The sequence below is a fragment of the Opisthocomus hoazin genome, chromosome 2 (genome assembly GCF_030867145.1).
Source record: "Opisthocomus hoazin isolate bOpiHoa1 chromosome 2, bOpiHoa1.hap1, whole genome shotgun sequence".
NCBI classification, from domain to species: Eukaryota; Metazoa; Chordata; class Aves; order Opisthocomiformes; family Opisthocomidae; genus Opisthocomus; species Opisthocomus hoazin.
Genome location: NC_134415.1, coordinates 105,327,982 through 105,343,236, shown reverse-complemented (window position 1 = coordinate 105,343,236; position 15,255 = coordinate 105,327,982). Strand labels below are relative to the sequence as shown.

Genomic DNA, 15,255 nt, shown 5'->3' with positions numbered 1-15,255 from the left:
AACTTTGGTACGGATTTTTCCTGCCTTTAATGATCATTCTCAAGTACTGAATTGTGGACTAGTGCAAAAGTGTGTATGTGAGGGCATCGTGTATCTGTGCAGACCCAAGTGTTCTCTGCACTCCATGTGTTGCAATTGATTATAAACAGTAATTTTAGTTTGGTTTTAGAACAAGTAGAATTCTAGCAGATTACTACTCAATCACTCTAATACTTCTGCGAAAAAAGGTTTCACAATTTCTCTTATATTGTAGCAGCTAGTTAAATATCATCTCCTATTTGTTTCTCAAAATTGCATAGGGGCTTTGAAGAAAGAATGTTTAATAGGGTTTGAACTTTATTTTTACTATAATTTTATTAACTGCTAAGAACTTATTTTTAACATTCTTTCTAAATCTGTAATTTATGTAAATTTACATGTTCAAGATGAAGACTTTGTTTCATAATTTGTGTGTTCCTGAAGTGTAGCAAAATTGTAACAGTTATTCTGAAATAAGCCCAAAGAAATTAATCATTCATTATAATGGAGTATTTTTTCTAAAAGGAGAAGTAGGTTTTTTTATATAGCAAAAACATTAAGAGTGGAAAAACTTAATTTGAAAAATATATAAGCAGCATGTTCTTTTTTCCACCTTTTCTGTATTTTTATAAGAAAACTGTACTTCACATTAAGCTGTTTTGAGTTTTCTGTTTCTTCTCAGACTACCTAGTCTAATAACCAGGCATGCTAGCAGTAAGAACTTACATAGCATTCTTTGGAATTGATTCCTGCTGGGGTTTGTTTTTAGATTCTGTTTATAGTTTATACTCCTGAAGTAGAAGGAGGGCTTGATAGATGGTGAGAGAATAAAATCGAGGGAGGTTATGATTGTGCTGAGAACCTGAATCGCTTCTTTTGCAGTGTGCTCCTCTTGCAGAGGAACAAACTCCGTGTCCAGGGTGGTATTTCCACCACCTTTCCAGTCATTCCCTTCTTCAGTCAGTCTGGTTTCTTACTGTAACAGATACTTTATTTTTAAAGATATGATTATTATTTAAGCATGAATGGTGTTTATGTTCCCTTTGTTTTCTTGTTATTTGTTTTCTGCTTCCTAAGAAGTATTTAGAGAAAATGGAAGTGCATTCTAGCTTTATATACTGTTTATCTGATTACAGGAACAAATTAAAAGAAGATCTTGCTGTTATGTTTTATTGTTTGTACCAAGTCCAAAGCAGTTGTTGCAGCCTTCTTTTTCCTATTATTGCATTCCTTCTCAAATGTCCTCCTCTCACTTCACTTTGGTGTTTGCAGTTTAAGCCGTGCAATCTCATTTAGACAAAATGTCGTTTAAAAACATATTCACTCTAAAATATTATGTTCATGTTGATAGATTACTCCATTTTACCAAAAAAGTCTCATTCAACAATTGATCCATTCAACGTCTACATCAATATCTTCGATCACTTTCCCAGAGCAGTCATCAAAAAGCCGTAAGCTTTATAAGGGCTTCTTTCCAGCAAATTGAAACTAGCCATGCAATATTTAATTATGCTTGTCATATAGAGTTTTCTTACTAAAATAATGAAGGTTAATGTCAACCAGAAGTTAGAACTCTTTTCAGTTGCCAGGTTGAGCATGCATACTGTGCCAGATTCCACCATGTTTTTTAAGACATTTGGTTTGGGGGATTTTTTAGATTATTTGGCTAGATGTGCTTACTATCTCAGATACTGGGACTATTTCGTATTGGGGGTTGTCTGATTAAATGCAATGAAGCAAGAAACACGGTAATCTAGACTCAGCATTTCTATTAAATTTCATAGAATCATAAAATATTTTAGATTAGAAGTGACCTCTGAAGGTTGTCTAGTTCAACGCTCTGCTCCAAGGGACTTGTCCAGTGCACCCTGATGGTAATAAACTAAAAAGAAAATCCAGTTTCCCGAATTCCAACTTGTGTTTGCTGCCTCTTGTCCCATCTCTTGTCCCATTGCCGTGCACCTCCAAGAAGGGTCTGGCTCTGTCTTCTCTGTGTCTTCACAGTCAGGCAGTTGCAGACAGCAGTAAGGTCTCCCCTTTCCCTTCTCCAGGCTGAAAAAGGCCAGCACTCTCGGCCCCTCTTGGTATGTCGTGTGCTTCTTGGTGTGTCTAACTCCTTCACGAGCTTGGTGGCCCTCTTCCAGACTTGCTCTTTAAGACATTTCTTAGAAATTCATTAAAGCAATTTTGTGAAGTATCTTTCTAGTTTGGGGTATGTTTATCCATACAAATTTGCTAGGAGAAACAATAAAATACTTCAACAGTAATCTTACATTCATTCAGATTATTTTATGCAACTCTTCAGATGACTGTTAATTTACATTCATTAGGTTTATTTAAAATTGGATCATGAAATAATATTAAAAGTACTTTTTGTCTCTGCCACCCTATAGTAATGCCGACACATTTTCAGTGAAGAATGGTGGCGGTGTGAGTGGTGGGGTACTCTGACAGCAGCTTTAATGACTGTTAGTATGAAATGAAGAGTTTTATTCCATCTTTCTCAAAATCATTTACTGTTTTTAAGATACAATACTTTTTGTTAAGTAAGCCTCCAGAAATGCGTCTGGGGTTTTTTGTTTTTTTGTTTTGGTACGAGATATGTTCTTGTCTTGTAACTAATTCAGTCATCTGCTGAAATTAAAAATTTACAAAATTATTACTTTAAGGCAAAGACTAAGCATGAGAATTAAAACCTAAATTTAATTTGGGGAAAAATCTCAACAGGATTATTTTGTGTGATTTGTGAAGAAATATCTTCCCACTCTGAACTGCACTGTACAGCACAAAATTTTAAAGCATATAGTAACAAAAAACAATTTAAAAAGCAAAAATCACCCAGTAGAGTAATTTAATCACATTGTGTCATACATTGAGGGCCTACCTACAGAGAATTTCTAGGGAGAATTCCTAACCTTACCAAAAAAACCCCAACTGTATGACCTTAGATAACACTCAGATTTTTCTTCCTGTTCTTAAAATGTAATCATTTGTATCTTAACTCATGAGTATGAATTTAACTGTATCAAAGAACATGCATATGTTGTTCAGTTAGGTTATTTTTACAAAACGTATAGATGTACTACAGCACCAGGTGATAACTGATTGTCATAGACAACCGGACATTTGGTGTTAATGCCGTTGTCTCAGTTTATAAAATACTGATCAGTTATTTTACATTTACAGGTAAATGACAAGGAAAGGAAAAAAGTGCAATCTTTGTAAAAATATAAAGAAACACATACTATATTGTAATTTGCAGGGATTTTTGTAACTTGAAGATAGTGACTGTAGTAAGTACAAATGGAAAGAAACGTGATTTTTGTACATGGTATTTCCCAAGAATAAATGCAAAGTACTTAAATGCTATTTGTCCTCTGTTAAATAAAGTAATACAGGCTATTGGAAAAAATCCCTGAAGTGTAGGAGGTTGTTTAGGAGACTATGAGGATGAAGAATGTATTCTTTAACTACAGTATTGAGCTAATTACAGGACAGTATTCTTTTTTATGTACATAAAAGGCAAACATGACACAGAGATAAATAGTTCTAGATCTAGTTAAGTGTTTCATATTAGAGTATTGTTTAAAGTTCAGTGATGAGGCAAAATGCATATTTCTAAAACTATTTTAGGTATTTTTCACAGTTCCAGTTATTTACTAACACATACGTAACATAAATGATCAGTAAAACAGAGTCCTTAAGTTGTCTGACAGTTTCTTGGATGTTCTTTTTATTCAGTTGTTTGGCCAAATCACTGTTACACCACGTTGATGATTTAGACTTTGCATCTGGTTGAGTAATACGAGCTTTAGCTGATCAAGGCTATTGCAATTCAGGAATTGAACTGATCCCCTCAGAACACTAGCGCATGTTTTCTGGGCTTAAAAATGAGACAAGTTGCAGATGCGTGTTTATATGCTCGTCGAATGAAGTCTTTGAAGACTATACAATACATAATTCACATAATGCAAAGGCATTTAGAAATCTGCTGGTCGAATCATCATAGTCGTGGCTTTGAGAGAGTATCCCGAGCCCTTCCAGTAGTACCACTTGATACCGTTGAACTTGTTGTTGTTCTGTCGTAATGGATAATACATTCCGTTGAGGTTAGAAGGACCACATGCATCAAACCACCATCCTGCAAGACAGAAAACAAGGAAAAACCATCAGGACAGGAAAACGTCAGCACGGGTAATTTTCATTGTAGTATATAAGGACACTTTGCTGTTCTGAAAGTACAAGAAAGCTAAAACCAGGTTTTCATTCTTACGATTTGGAAGTATCTGTATCAAATACATCCTTCAAACTCAGTAAGGAGATGTATTTATGTATTTTCTACATATCCCTGAAGCTTATGTAATACATAGCAGTTGAAAATTGAGAAGGGAAGGCCTTCAATCAAGTTTAATTTATTATTGATATCAAAGGTTGCTGACAGTCTCAGGGCAGAACTTGACTTGAACTATAATGATATTGAGTCTTCTTTGGTTTTTGTATACTCTGGTAAATTCCTGTTCTTCACAGATTTAAACTCTTAACTTTCTTAATTATTTTTAGAGGATTAATCTAGATATCTGTTGCAGTTCTGTGTGCAGATTAGTTCAAAACCTCTGTGCTGAAACTTGGTAAGAAGGAAAAGGAGAAAAAAACAACTCAAACTTATTTTGTATCCTTGTGGTCCTGACCTGTTAGTGGGTCATAAGGAAAATTTATTTTTATTAATAAGATAATATTTTTATACTTCTGTTATGATGGTGATAATGTGCGTGTTCTGTTTTGCACGGTAGTAATCCAATTATCCTTTTGGATAAACTGAAGCTGTCTTTTGTCTTGCAACTTGTGCTATAGGGAAACAAACCATTGCTTAAGAGATAACAGGAAAAGAAGTCAAATTCACAAAGCAGTTGTTTGCATTTCAGAATGTGGAATTCTAGTTTGACAAATTATAGAATGGCTTGTGTGGTTCATGATAAAAATACCACCTAAACCTCCAATAGTTAGTGAACAATCATTAGATAAATGTGGATATCTTATGTATGTGGTGTATCTTAAATTTATGTATTGCCATTTCATAATTATATTGAAATATGATATTAAATATTTGTACCCTTCTGCGGCATGTACAGTATACATCAGCTTTGGGGATTTTCTTCTCCTCTGGCTGGTTAGGGGATGGGTTTGTGCCTAAAGAATCAGGAGCCATTTCACTGACCAACTGAATCTCTAAAACAACGTTTTTGGCAGAGTTGTTTTGATCTCTGGGACTATGTTATCTCGTTCCTTGGAAGAATCTGCTGTTGCTCTGGTTAGTTCCACAATTAAGACTTTCTTGTACCCCGACTTGAGAGACTGGGGGTTTTTCTCCAGTTTTAACTTCTCTTGTTTAACTTTAACCTTTGTCCAATGGTAAAATATTTCATTTGGAGTCACCGTACTAGCATTTCTATCTGTGAGTTTTGGACTTCTTCAGTAGTCAAAATTTACTGTCAAAATTACCATGATTTATCTCACAGACAATTTCAGTGCCAATAAAAATAGGAAGACTGAGAAACAAAAAAACATTCCTACCTCCTGTTAGCATTTGTGAACATTTGCAAATACATTTGTCATTGTCTGCATCCTTTGTGCTAAAATCATTTCCTGGTTGGCTTATGCTACTTATTTTGCCCGCAGTCCCAGTAAGTCCTTTAAGGTAGATCCTGTAGAAGTGCAGAATGGAAAAACAATTATTACATGGAAATTAATGGTAGCTGATCTGCAAAATAATGATGGAATACTTTGCAATAAATATCCTGTTCAAATAGGCAAGTTCTCTTCTGGCCAATGTACTGTTGTAAGCTTTGCAGCATAATGTTTTCATATGAGCAGAAATGGTCAGCACAATATTCTAATGAACACCTTCCACACTTGTAGAGACAACTGTTTTGTTCCTGTTATATCAGAAGAAAATGAGAGTAGGTAGATAATAACTACTGGAATTTTTCATATGTATCATGCATTTCTTAATACTGTAATTACATTGTGTGCAATTATTTATTTTGAATCGAGTTCAAAAGTTTAAACCAAAACTTTTTCGATTCCTATTTTGCTGTTAGCACAACATGGCAATGTAGCATTACAACTTCACATCTATGAGAGATAATAGCATTACCTGGACTACTAATTATCAACTAGTAACTGATGTGTTAGAAGTTTCTCAATATTTCCCTTTTCACTTTCCTAATTACTCTTCTTTTTCACATCCTTCATAGATTTATTAGTGTTAAATCATAGAATCATCTAGGTTGGAAACAACCCTTAAGATCGTTAAGTCCAACTGTAAACCTAACACTGCCAAGTCCACCAGTAAACCACGTCCCTAAGTACCACATCTACACATCTTGTAAATACCTCCATCACTTCCCTGGGCAGCCTGTTCCAGTGCTTGACAAACCTTTCAAGAAGAAATTTTTCCTAACATCCAATCTAAACCTCCCCTGACGCAACTTGAGGCCATTGCCTCTCATCCTAGTCACTTGGGAGCAGAGACCAACACCTGCCCCACTACAACCTCCTTTCAGGTAGTTGTAGAGACCAGTAAGGTCTCCCCTGAGTCTCCTCTTCTCCAGACTAAACAATCCCAGTTCCCTCAGCTATTCCTCACAGGACTTGTTCTCTAGACCCTTCAACCAGCCTCATTGTCCTTCTCTGGACACGCTCCAGCCCCTCAATGTCCTTCTTGTAGTGAGGGGCCCAAAACTGAACACAGTGCTCGAGGTGCAGCCTCACCAGTGCCGAGTACAGGGGCACCATCACCTCCGTACTCCTGCTGGCCACACTATTCCTGATACAAGCCAGGATGCTGTTGGCCTTCTTGGCCACCTGGGCACACTGCTGGCTCATGTTCAGCCGGCTGTCGACCAACACCCCAAGTTTATTTTCTGCTGGGCAGCTTTCCAGCCACTCTTCCCCAAGCCTGTAGCATTGCATGGGGGTTGTTGCGACAGAGGTATTCTGTTTTTTAAGGAGGAGATCTGACTCCAAGGAGAACTAACTTGTCCGTGGATCAGTCTTGCACTGTAACTCTCTGCTTATGACAGAAGTTGTCTTTGGCTGGTAGTTTAACAGATTATTTTAACCTGTTTTATATTCCCTATTTGGAAATATTAAGAATAAATGAATTTTTATTCATTTGTGTTTCAAAAGATCAGCTCATTACAGATTTTCTAAAAATATCTTTCAATAAGTGAAATATTCTGTTTTTTCTTAAGGTGAGTTCAAAATTCTGCAAGTCAATTTTTAACAGAAATGGTATGAAAGGTCCCAAGTATAATGTATGAGCCTAGGCTTGATTTTCAAATATAATTTGAAGTCCAGTGTAAGCAGAGTATTATTCATTTATTTATTACTATTATTCAATTTTTTAAAGTATGGCTTAGTATTAGAGAAGATGAGAGGCAGTGGATGTAAACTGAAATAAGAGGTTCTGACTGGGTATCAGGCAAACCTTTTTCACCATGAGGACAGACAAGCAGTGGAACAGGTTGTGCAGTCTCCACCTTTCGAGGTTATCAAGACTCAAGTGGATAAAGCCCTGAGCAACTTGGCCTGACCTCACAGCTTTGAGATCGGAAAGTCTGACTCAAATGAAGTCCATTCTGATCTCAATTTTTCTGTGAATCTTAGTGGAATACTTTCTTAGGTTTTTTTTCTTTTTCATAATGTTAGATATGGATCTCATCCTTGAGATCCCTCAAGGATGGTGAGGGGACTGGAACATCTCCCCTGCGAGGAGAGGCTGAGGGAGCTGCGCTTGTTCAGCCTGAAGAAGAGAAGGCTGCGAGGGGACCTTATAAATGCTTATAAATATCTGAAGGGTGGGTGTCAGGAGGATGGGGCCAAGCTCTTTTCAGTGGTGCCCAGTGACAGGACAAGGGGCAATGGGCACAAACTGAAGCACAGGAAGTTCCTTCTGAACATGAGGAAGAACTTCTTCCCTCTGAGGGTGACGGAGCACTGGAACAGGCTGCCCAAGGAGGTTGTGGAGTCTCCTTCTCTGGAGATATTCAAGACCCGCCTGGACAAGGTCCTGTGCAGCCTGCTGTAGGTGACCCTGCTTCGGCAGGAGGGTTGGACTAGATGACACACAGAGGTCCCTTCCAACCCCTACCATTCCGTGATTCTGTGATTCTGTGATATATTCTTTCATCCACTGCATTCTATGATGCCTTCCATGTCTGGCTGCATTTTAAAATAAAGTATCTATTAAGAGACAACCATCTTAGTTTTCAGTAATTATTTTTTAATATTGTAAGTGGACAAGGGTAATGACCCATTTTACAAAGGTTGCCTTTATAAGTATTTTTAAGCATTACTTTCAAAAAATCTCTGCTGTAGATTCTCCCTGTTTCCAGATGAAAAAATATTTGCTTTGGAGCTGAGACAACTGTATACTACTAAGGATTAAGAACTAACATTTTGGGGGATGGAGATGCTGAGAGTTTTGCATTGCTTTGTGTATAAGACCTGAGTTGAAGGAACAGCATTAGTTCTCTCAAGTGTCAGATGGACTTTGTTTACAACAAATACTTGCCAGAAATCTTGGAGAAATTAATCTAAATTTAGGCAATTTTTCTGTCCAGTCACTTAAAGCTCCATGAATTTATAAGATTCTTACAAAGAAACATTTCTTGGACCATGTGGTAGGAAAGCATCTGTTATACTGTAGAGTCTCTAGTTTCTTCTGTAACCAATCAAGCAATATCTACTGCAGTTACAGAGAGCTTGGAGAATGAAGTTATGAACTGCCTATATATTTCAGCTGTGGCTGATACTGTTTCAAAATGTATAATACTAGGATACTATTTAAAATCTATAACACTATGGTAATATTTATATATGAAGTATTTATTTAAAATGTATGGGATTTCCTATTTTAACCAAATATGTAAGAAGAAATTGTGAAGCTTTACATTTTACAGAATGATGGGAGCATAATTAATAGGTCCTTTAAAATCTGGTGTTTAAAGTGACAGATTTGTAGGGGGTGATACTGGACGTTTGCTATTAGCTTCATTTTCACAGATGGGAGCTTTATTCTTTGAGAATCCAAGCCAGTGGGTCATGGAAGGAGAAGGTAGCGTTACTTCAGTGTGCTCTTCATGACGACAGAACAGCTCCTACTAGCCACTGACTTAAGTGGAAAATCTCCTTGAAGTACTATTCAGCTTAGTTATCCACCTTCGAGAAATGCATTTATTGCCTGGAATCAGGATTTGATAGCAACTGCAGACAGGGTCCTATTGCCCCAAATATTGTGTGCTGCCATCCACTATATTAGCAAGCATATCTGCTATATTAGCAAGTGTATCCTATCCCATACCATACTATCTCTTCATCTTTGTGTATCTTATGTGTTAAACTCACCCAGTGTGCACTAGTGAAATATATATTGTCTCTGCTGGGAAAATATTGGTTATTAAGACTGGTTTAAACAATAGGTGAAAAATGGAGCAAACATTATTTTCTGAGTGAACTGAAAAATGTCATAATTTGTGTGAAATAAGGTCATGCATCTACACAGTCTAGAATGATTATCATCAGATCTTTTTTTATTCAGATCTGATTTTTCTGCTTACCTGTATTTTTGTTCTTCACTTGCTAGAGAGAAGTGGTCATACAATGAATATGCCTCATTTCCTTCCCAGTCTTTCAGGTGTATTTTAAGAACGTAACGCTTCTGATTAGTCAGTTGAGAAACAAACTCATTTCCCAGCCAATACTCCCCAGCTGGATCACCAAATCCCTGTAATTGAAGTTGTATATTTAAGTAGCTCTGGTCTGTGTCTTCTTTGAGGTTAAAATGAACACTTTATCAGATTTAAGTTTAATAGTTTTCAATCTGTCAACTAAGAATTTCACTGTGTCTGTGAGGGTTACAGATCTGTAATATTTCAACAAGTTAACTTCAGCAAAAACAAACTCAGGAGTCTGAAATACAGAATCAATATTACTTTGTAGATTTGGAGCAGTTTCTACTGTTGCCACTAGAAACACAAATAACTCAAAAAATGTGGACATATCATGGAACAATTGATTAAGGAAAAGTAAGGTTTCTCTTTAAAAACAAACATCACGCATGCAAATCTGCTTAGGCAAACAAATTACACTACTCTTGACATTTCCGAAATGAACATCTAAGGACAAAGACAACTTCTAAAACCTGCTTACATTCTAAGGATGCTATTAATATAACATTATTATATCATATTTAAGATAATTATAACTAATATTAAGGCTTCAGAAAACATTGTTTACCATCTTGTACTCTTTCCATGTCCGGTGAAAGTCCACACTGCCATCTTCACGTCTCTGAATAATGGTCCAACCTCCTCCACCAGTTTCCATGTCACAGTAGGCCTACCAGAGTAAGCACGTAACAGCATAAGTGCATGCAGTCATGGGAAAACAAAAACACAAAGCATGGGGCTTTGCATAATCTATATAGTGGTATGTTTTAAAGTGTACAAGTGCAAAATGTGTATTAACCTAAAAATGCTGGTTTTCATAGCTTTCATACAAATCAGTTGTGGTTGTCCACAAATAAATGTGATTCCTCAGTATACACCATGCTTAACTGTTTACAAATGACACCTTAAAAATAGCTGATAGCTGGTGTTAAAGGAAGAAAAACATGAATGTAGCTTCTGATTCTATACTTCCCTCTTGCACAGATATTTTTGGAAGTTTCCTTATGAAATATTTCTCCTGAAAGATGTTTTCACTTCTCCAGCTTTTTTGTGGGAGATCCATTCAAATTTCTCATGGTTTGTCAGAGTTAAATTCAGGCAGTGAGCAATCTGAAATATGTTTTTATTCCACTGCCATTGTCCAATACCTTTGCAGATGGTCGGACCCCAAAATAAAATCTAGGTGTAGAACTATTATTATGTGAATGTTAGATGTTGTTATATATAGACTGAAATGAATATCATGTTTCCAGATGAAAAAAGTAATGACTGTAAGACGTTTCCAAATATTCATAAATTGTTTTTGATTTTACCAAGTTAAATATTTGAAAGCATTGACACATAATAGTTCACTGAACTCAGTTTTAGAATGCCCAATAAATGCATCCTGGAGCAGTAAAATTCAAGTTTATAGGTGAACTGTTCAATCAATATCCTTCTAGATAAAAATAGAAAGTGACTGAGTTAAATAGAATTCTGGTGTATGTTCACTGCAGTGTCAGAGGTAAAAGGTATTACTGGGTGTGCCAGTATACTGTGGAGATGCTGATGGAAAAAAATCTTTTGAAAATTTAGGGAGAATTTTGGAGTGATGTTGGGCAATGTAGGGGGTAAATTAACAAGAAAATCTTATGTGAATATTTAGGATCATTTTTCTTGAGAAAGGATTTAAAACTGTTGAATCTAATTCTGCTTTCCTGAAACTAGCAGAATTTCAATGTATATGTGTAAAGTGTCAGGGGAGCTATGCTGGTCTAAAACAGTATAATCAAAGTCAAACTGAAATCAGTATCTATTTAAATTGCATGTTAATATCGATGATAACTTTAAGAAAAATCTTACATTTCTTCTACCAGTATTCCTCTCTGGATGTTTACATTTAATGCTCTAGGCTCTCTCATTTGGAAGTTTAATTTGTTTTTTAACACTTTCTGCCAAGATACTGAAGTTCTCAGTCTTCTTCAGAATTATTTCACATCTTTGTGAAGTTATAGTTTGAGTATTAAACTACATTAACTTCTAATCTGTGTTCTAGATCTTTCATCAGTTGAGTGAAGTTGCATCTTCCGATTTATAGCAGTGGAGCCAAAATTTGGCTTTTTACACTTTGATAGGATTCATCTGTACAGATTAATATAAAAAAAAACCCAAAAATACAAATCAACACCTAGACCTGAGCGTTTCATTATGAATTTGAGTGTTTCCTCCTTTGTTTAGAAAAATCTTAGTGATCTTCCTTCTTACGTAACTTACTGCTGCTTGTCACAATGTACTTATAAATGCCCCCAATCATGACCCAATGACACTGAAGCTGTATGTCTTCTTCATCCTCTTCTATGGAAGATTGTCTTATCAGTGTTAGCAGTTAGCAGATTTAAGTTCCTTGAACTGTTAGACATCCTCAAAATTAACTGAAAAAGTACGACTTCAGAGAAGCCAGACTTTTATTCTGTCCCGTGGCAGTGTGCTGTGTCATTTTAGGAAGTAAAATGTGCTCCTTACTAAGTTTTCAATATAGTTGGCTCTTCTAGGGTATGCATCTATTTCTGTGTATGTGTATTGTACGTATGTTATACACACACATATTTGTATAAATCAAGCAGGGTATTTGCAATGCAAGGAGTGGCATATATAATGTTCAACAGCATCAGACTTTTGATGGGAAAGCAAGCCCTTAGAGCTGCAAATATTAAACACATTAGTGTTTCAATGGGCTGTAACACATTGGAAATCCAAAGCAGATAATGTATTTTAAGGTTGTATCTAAAGTCTTTGTCCAACATCAGAGAATTGTAGAGTCATAGAATAGCTGGGGTTGGAAAGGACCTTTAAAGGCCATCTCGTCCAACCCACCTGCAATGAGCAGGGACATCTTCCACTAGATCAGGTTGCTCCGAGCCCCGTCCATCCTGACCTTGAATGTTTCCAGGGATGGGGCCTCCACTGCCTTTCTGGGCAACCTGTGCCAGTGCCTCACCACACTCATTGTAAAAAATTTCTTACTTCTATATAGTCTAAATGTACCCTCCCTTAGTTTAAAACCATTGCTCCTTGTCCTATTGCAACAAGCCCTGCCAAAAAGTTTGTCCCCATCTTTCTTATAAGCCCCCTCTAAGTACTGGAAGGCCGCAATAAGGTCTCCCCGCAGCCTTCTCTTCTGCAGGCTGAACAGACCCAACTCTCTCAGCGTTTCCTCATAGAAGTGTTCCATCCCTCTGACCATTTCTGTGGCACTGAATCGTAATACATTCAGCTGAAGATTTTTAGGAAAGACAGAAGAAAGAAGAAAAAGATTTGGATTAGCGATTACTTGTTGAAGTATGCCATGTGAACAGAATTTTATTGAAAGCAGCAACTTTAATTTGTACTGCTGTGTGCAATTCCTTGCACCTGAAAGCCCATTTTGTTTGTTTTTACTAACCTCTGTATTTAATGACTGGTAAAGATATTGTAATAGTATGTAAATTAAATTTAGTAAAATTAAAATTTTTCTATTTTTGTAAATAAAAGGCTGAAGATAAGGTATTGTGAAAGATGATCAATGTGTTTTAGAAAGCTAACTCATGTGACGTGTAATGTATACATGAAAATTAATTTCCACAAGAGGCTATGAAGAGGGATACTAGGGATAGGCTAAAGATTAAGCACCTGTGCGAGTTAAAATGCTGATTTAACAGTGGTCAAGTATCTACAACACTGGTTGTAGAGAAAGTTGTTGACTGTGAAGCTTCACCCCACTGAAAGGACAGTGTAAGCAGATAGATTGAGAATAGAACTGTTTCCTCCTTCTCTGAAACGTGTAGTTTTTAACTACTTAGAGAGGCTGGGCATTAATTTACATGGGCCGTTGGTCCAGTCTAATACTGCTGTTGAAGATGTTAATTGATGCTTTTGAATGTGACATACCATTTCCTTGAGGTCTGTCATCTAAATCTCAATTCAGCTGGAATTATTACTTTGAAGATATAAATGCCTTAAAATGACACTTTATGTAGATCTAATTAGATTAAAATATTCTCAGTGAATGACTATGAATGTCTCACATAAGGTAATCCTATTATAGCCACTATCATTTTTGTATGTGAATGGTAAGACAATTAGCTTTTATAGACACTACAGACTCTTTGGGATAAATGCTGGGGTACTGCAAATTTTTTCCCAAAGGGAGAAGCAATTTAGTAGGAACTGAAACACATAATAAGAACTTAAAAGAAGAGAAGTCCATAAACATTTCATGTAGATTTTTCTTACTGGTAACGAATTTACAAATTTTATGTAAATTTGGGAGTATAACTTTTCCACACCAAAAAATTTAATGTCAATCATCTGTAAGTGCTTCTAAAAGATGCCAGTTTGTGGCCTTGGAAAGAGAAGTCCTTTTCTTGCTTGGGTGGAAAGTGTGGCACAGGCAAAGGGAATGTACTGGTTACATCATCTCCTTCCAGTGTCATAGTAACTGTTTTAAAAGGTGAAAAGTTTATTGTTGTTTGAGATTTCAGTGTATGGTTTCTAACTGCTGCACGTCATGGTTGCACACTTGCTCGCCTGAACTAGCTAAAAAGTGACAATTCTTTTTACCACCTATTAAGTAAGCAACATACAGTGAAATGTTTTGCTTTCAGGCTTGACTGGCAATCCAGAACCCTACCTTTCAAGCCCTCACACGTGCAGCTTTGCATATGAAATCATTCCTTTGCTTTCCAGATCATTTCCCTAGAAATCAATTCTCTGACTAAACAAGAAGAAAATACTGTAAAACTAGGGACTTCCAATTTACATACACACTTGATTTTTAATTTTGGAAATAATAAAGTCAATGAAGAAAAATGGCAGTAAAGATTACAGAAAGAAAATTAGTGAAATAAGTTCATCTATTTTTATTACTTTTTACTAAAAATACTTAAGTGAATGATGTATATTCATAAGTAATTTTAAGGATGGAGATAGGCTGTTCAGTAAAATGAAGATTAAGGAAAGGATTTGCTTAGTTTAAAATAAACACAATAAATCGCTGTGTCAGTCTGCAGACGGGACAATTTCTTCATCGCGTATGTGAAAGATGAGGGAAAAGGAAGCATTCTTTGGACTGTAACTTATTTTTTTTTTTAAATCTTCATTCTCCAGTAAAATGATATGCATATGAGGCTTTCTCTAACACTCATTACTAGAACAGAACTCTTCTGACCTTTCAACCTAGCCTAGGTTTTATATTCAAAAGGAAGAAATGTAACATTTCATAAAACTAGTAAAAATAGATACCAAGATTAGGCAGGCAGCAGGAGTCTTCAAACAGATGCCAAGAAGAATAAAGAGATTAGCCTCTCAAATTACAACAAATTGGCAAGGGGAATATTTGATTTATCTCGTGAACTGCTTCAGAACTTACAGTTCTAGCAGCTGTAGCACTGTGAGAGCTCAGGTCAGCTGTTCATAGTTTTCACCTTCAGCTAAAGATCAGCACTATATGTCTGAAAATGCTGTAAGCTCTGTGTAACCAGCAGCAGTC

The 15,255-nt window shown here is 36.2% G+C and overlaps 2 protein-coding genes across 7 annotated transcripts in view; one reads left to right on the top strand and one right to left on the bottom strand.

Annotated features, from left to right (window-relative positions):
- Nucleotides 1–15,255, top strand: part of MCPH1 (microcephalin 1) — a 132,730-nt gene that overhangs the window by 51,309 nt on the left and 66,166 nt on the right. The window lies entirely within an intron of this gene.
- The window catches only part of ANGPT2 (angiopoietin 2), a 46,210-nt gene continuing 32,155 nt past the window's right edge, over nucleotides 1,201–15,255 (bottom strand). The window contains exons 5-8 of one of the 4 annotated variants that reach the window (XM_075414712.1): nucleotides 10,318–10,419; nucleotides 9,639–9,805; nucleotides 5,590–5,720; nucleotides 1,201–4,159 (exon numbers count right to left, since the gene is read on the bottom strand). In XM_075414712.1, coding sequence (XP_075270827.1) covers nucleotides 3,999–4,159; nucleotides 5,590–5,720; nucleotides 9,639–9,805; nucleotides 10,318–10,419 — 561 coding nt within the window. In that variant the 3' untranslated portion in view covers nucleotides 1,201–3,998. The remainder of the gene's footprint in view (nucleotides 4,160–5,589; nucleotides 5,721–9,638; nucleotides 9,806–10,317; nucleotides 10,420–15,255) is intronic. The other 3 variants (XM_009939718.2, XM_075414711.1, XM_075414709.1) reach the window with 3 other exon arrangements.